The sequence below is a fragment of the Apium graveolens genome, chromosome 1, assembly GCF_009905375.1.
Source record: "Apium graveolens cultivar Ventura chromosome 1, ASM990537v1, whole genome shotgun sequence".
Taxonomy (NCBI): Eukaryota; Viridiplantae; Streptophyta; class Magnoliopsida; order Apiales; family Apiaceae; genus Apium; species Apium graveolens.
This window is the reverse complement of record NC_133647.1, coordinates 206,827,226-206,831,762: the sequence shown is the minus strand read 5'-3', so window position 1 is coordinate 206,831,762 and position 4,537 is coordinate 206,827,226. Positions and strand designations below refer to the sequence as shown.

The 4,537-nt window shown below is 33.7% G+C and overlaps 1 protein-coding gene across 1 annotated transcript; it reads left to right on the top strand.

Moving 5' to 3' along the window:
• Positions 1-509: 509 nt before the first annotated feature.
• On the top strand, positions 510-2,306 carry LOC141718694 (zinc finger protein GAI-ASSOCIATED FACTOR 1-like). The gene is made up of 2 exons (XM_074521075.1): positions 510-603; positions 1,984-2,306. Exons 1-2 carry the CDS (start codon positions 510-512, stop codon positions 2,304-2,306), a joined length of 417 nt encoding a protein of 138 aa, XP_074377176.1.
• The last annotated feature ends 2,231 nt before the right edge of the window (positions 2,307-4,537 follow it).

Sequence of the window (4,537 nt, the reverse complement as noted above, 5' to 3'; positions counted from 1 at the left end):
CTTGCCTGAGTTGCGGTTCAAATGCAACAAAATCTAGAAGCTAGTGCCATGGCCTTTTACAAAAAGTATAACGTAGATAACCAAGAGGTAAAATCTTAAAAGTTCTCAATTTAGATTTAGTAGTGTTATTTTAAAGCGTTTTAACATCATATATATTCTAGGCTATAAGAAAGGTTCAAGAAAGTGGTGATGAAGACATCAAAGCCAACCTTGGGACCAAACTCTTTGTGCTAACGAATGAGGGTATCGAAAAAATTGAACTTTGAGGGACAAATTTTTTGTTATATACATGAATGATCAAAAGAAAAATATTAAAAAATATAGGCATAAAATAAAATTTAGGGGTCCAATTTTTAATTTTTTTTGAAAAGATCACTTAAAAAATAAGATATTTTTAGTACTTAGTTGAACCGACATAAATATTATTGATATCTTACTTTTTATCATTCTTTCAATTTATTATCCCACCAAAAAAATCGCTTGGAGCTTTAAATATCTCTAGGTCGACTATGGATGACACCACCATCAGCGGCAACGAGGACGGAGATGAAGAGGATGTCGAGCTTGGCGAAGACGAGGAGAGTGGCACGAAAAGAAACAGTGGTGCGAAGAGCGCTATTCAATTTTATTTAGTTTTTGGTTTAACAATGCTTTGAGCTATTATTTGAATTTTCATGTATATATTTAGTTGTATGTGTGCTTCGAACATTTGTCTATTAATTTGATTGCTTGCTTAATGTAGTACAATAAGCAAATGTAGTTACTTTAACAATTGGTTGGTTAATGTAAATCATTTTTATTATTTTTGGTTGTTGTTGACATTAATGTTAGTTGGTTATAATTGTGGTGTGGTTGGAGTTGATATTGCACGTGTTTGCGTAGGAGGAATGTCAATTGTAGAACCCAAAAAAGTTATTCTAGAGCCAATATCGGCTTATCTGCAGAAATAACAATCAAAATTAATCATTTGTGGGCATGAAAAACTGACCGAATTAATAACATAGCGAGTGGATTCATACAAAAAATGACCGTCTCCTTATGAACGGTAGGTATAAGTTGGTCGTTTTTGAGTTTAACACTAAAAAAATGTTGACACGATATCAACCAATTCAGGAGCTCATAGGCATTTTTCTGGTAATATTCAATTGTTATGGATATAAAACGACCGAATTATTGATCGAGAATTCAGTTGGATTTAATTGACGTATAAGGACATGTGTTACTGGACTCATGTTTTTAATCTAGAATGACGGATTTGGCGTTTAGCCTGTTTCTTTAAGTTGGAGTTATCATGATATATATATAATCTACTTATTTAATCAATGTCATGAAATAAAAAAAATACAATATACAAAGACAAGGAGATCGGTCCCTCACCATGCATATATGGCCAAAAGGTAAGTGTAACGTCCAACATCCACACTACATTCCTCTTTATCGCTTCCTTGCACCCAAATTTTCATTAAATGTGACTTTTTTGAGATATTTTCTAAATATATTTACTTATAAAAGAAATGGTTTGTAAATTCATGTGTACCTCCAACCTTCAATAATTTGCAAAACAAATATATAAGAAATAATTATCTAATGTTGGGGTTTCATGGTTGAAAAATTGTTATAAATATGAGAGTATGTACCTACAGATTTGAGCTTTTGTATGTTTTTCTAGTAAAAAAAATAAAAATCAATTTGAGTTTCCATAAAATCTAGTCCTACCATGGCTTCTTCTCCATCAGCTACGTCTAAAAGAAGAGGGAGGTATCTTTGGGGAAATCCAAGTAAGATCTGCTGTATATATTGTGGGTGCATGTGTGTGTATGTATTAACTGTCAGTTTATATAATTTTTTCTTTTACCGTTACCTGGAAATTTAAAGGGGATGAGTCAGACATATATGGTTTTTGAATTGTTTTTCGATTGTTTAATTTGTTCACTTGATGGTTTGGGATATGTGTATATATGTAAATGACACATCCTGATGTAGAGTTTGTAGCACTTTCCCCGCAGAGTCTAATGGCAACAAATCGATTTTGGTGTGAGGTGTGCAATAGAGGTTTTCAAAGGGAGCAGAACTTGCAGCTCCACAGAAGAGGACATAATTTTCTTGGGAAGCTGAAGCAAAAGACAAACGATGAAGTCAAGAAAAGGGTTTACATTTTCCCCGAAGTTGGTTGTGTTCATCATGATCCCTCAAGAGCACTAGGAGATCTGACTGCTATCAAGAAGCATTTCTCTCGAAAATATAGTGGCAAAAAAAAATTTGGTTGTGATAAATGTAAGAAGAAGTTTGCTGTGCACGGTGACTGAAGGCTCATAATAAGATCTGTGCTACAAAGGAGTATATTGGTGAATGTGGAACTACCTTCTCGAGGTGATTGAGTATATTTGGTTTATCTTTTAGTTGTGCTCTAGGTGTAATTAACCGAGTTTGTGCTTGAAATTGTGAATTGATCTAGAATTATTTTATGGAATCTCTTTCTCAATATAATATGTGTTTGGAAATTGAATACGAAAAGAGTTTGAAAAATTCTCTTAAAATACACTACAAGAAAGTAAGCCTAAATACAACTGCATAAATTCAACCGACTTAAATTCGACCGATTTCGCTTGTTTCATTTTGCAAGGCTAAATACAACCGCCCGCAGTTGAATTTAGTAATATATGTGACCGGATTTTTTGTGCGATTGAATTTGACTCCATCAAAAAATGGTGGGAATTTTCCCGCAACTGAATTATTTAGCGCTCCTAAATTCCACCTCTAGCGGTCGAATTTAGTCTTACCAAAATGACAGGCTATTTGGGACCAAAAAAAATTTGCTTTAGCGATTTTATTTTTATTTCTTATGAGTTGAAATAAGCCCTTATCTTTATTTCTTATAAGTTGAAATAAGCCCTGCAAAAAATTATTATCTTAGCGAGGTTAATATATTCTCGATATTATTATGAGTAATGCTACTTGCACAAAATTGTGTACAAAAATTTGCACAAAATGACATGACAATTGATTTGTGATATTTTAATTGGGGCTGTTGATGTGAATACATGTGCCATTCCAGTTAAAACCAAACACATATCTTAGCTGGGCAAGGAATGATATCTACTTTACTAGGTATAGGTAAGACTAGCAAGAAGATGCGACCCTATCTATAGACTGAATATCGAATCGCCTGTGTGGTTGTAAGCATAGCGCCAAGGATGACGACAAGAATGTCAAAGACAGTACTAAATGTCAGCATTGCGGTAGGATTGTGAATAAAATGATATACAGTGGTAAATGAAGTTTCGTTGAGTAATAAGTACGAGCAGAATCCAAGGAAAAGTAGAAGATGTACCAAAATGGAGAGACCCTTATATGGGCATTCCTTTAATTAGATATTTCATTAGCGGATCAAGTGAATAGCAAGTAACTTATGTAGTGATGACAACCAAATAATTGATCTTCAATATTTTTAAAATGAAATTTCGGAGAAGATTTTCTTAATCAGCTTTTAGAAGATTTTTGTATGAAATGAGTTCTACAATTTGATTGTCAAATTACTATTTATGTTCCTATTATTATAAACAGAAAATGACCTAAAAAGAAGAATGGATATAGACTCAGTGTTGTTAGTTCCAGGGACTAAGTAGACTTCCCCCCCCCTAATAGGGAGAAAGTTTAAAGTTTTCGTGAAAGACGAGAGTGATCTTTGTTTAAATAATATCAATAATTGAATCAACATGTTAAAACATTATTCATGAAATTATTAAAACTTAACGAAAATAGTGATTCGAACGGACCGAGGATGATTGAAGGAAATGGAAGACTCTTCCAGAAGATTGGTGAAAAACAATAATCATGATCGTTGAAGCTGAGGCAATGCGTGATCAATGGTTATTTTATGCGGCATAAATCGAAATCTGAAGCGTTTAATGTGGAGGCTTTTCCAGACGACATTTCAAAGTTATAATATGACCTAAATGGTGAATCTCTCATTCGACTAGTTTCTGAAGGCATAATTAGGTGAAGCGTGGAAGGTGATCAACATCGGAATTCCTCTTCTTAATACGATAACATATGTTCTACTTGATTCTTGGATACGTATAAGTTTCTTCTGTGGATAAATCATATGAGGTGAAGACGAAAGAAAATTTGTTGTATTCCTTCTGAATTGTTTCTCTCATCAAATCACTAATTTTTTATTGAGATAAGCAGTGTTGGTATGACGCTTTGTCGAAATGATGAAGAGTCGGGTGGGACGCCACCTAATCATGTGCTGTATGCCATATAGTATGAAAGACTGGCCATCTTGAGTATAAATTTGGTTGTCTCATTCACATCTAAATTTTCACTCATTCTTCTTCCTTCAATTTACTGAATTACAAATTCTCTCAATCGTTTGTGGCATTGTTATTCCTTATTCAGTTTTCCATCAAAGTCATATTCGCAAACTCCCCTCTTGCGTATAGTCTGTTCTCCGACAATTTCAAAAGAAATGTAATAGTGTGGAACATGGAAACATACAACGAACATAGATACAACGGCAAACCGATATATGGTG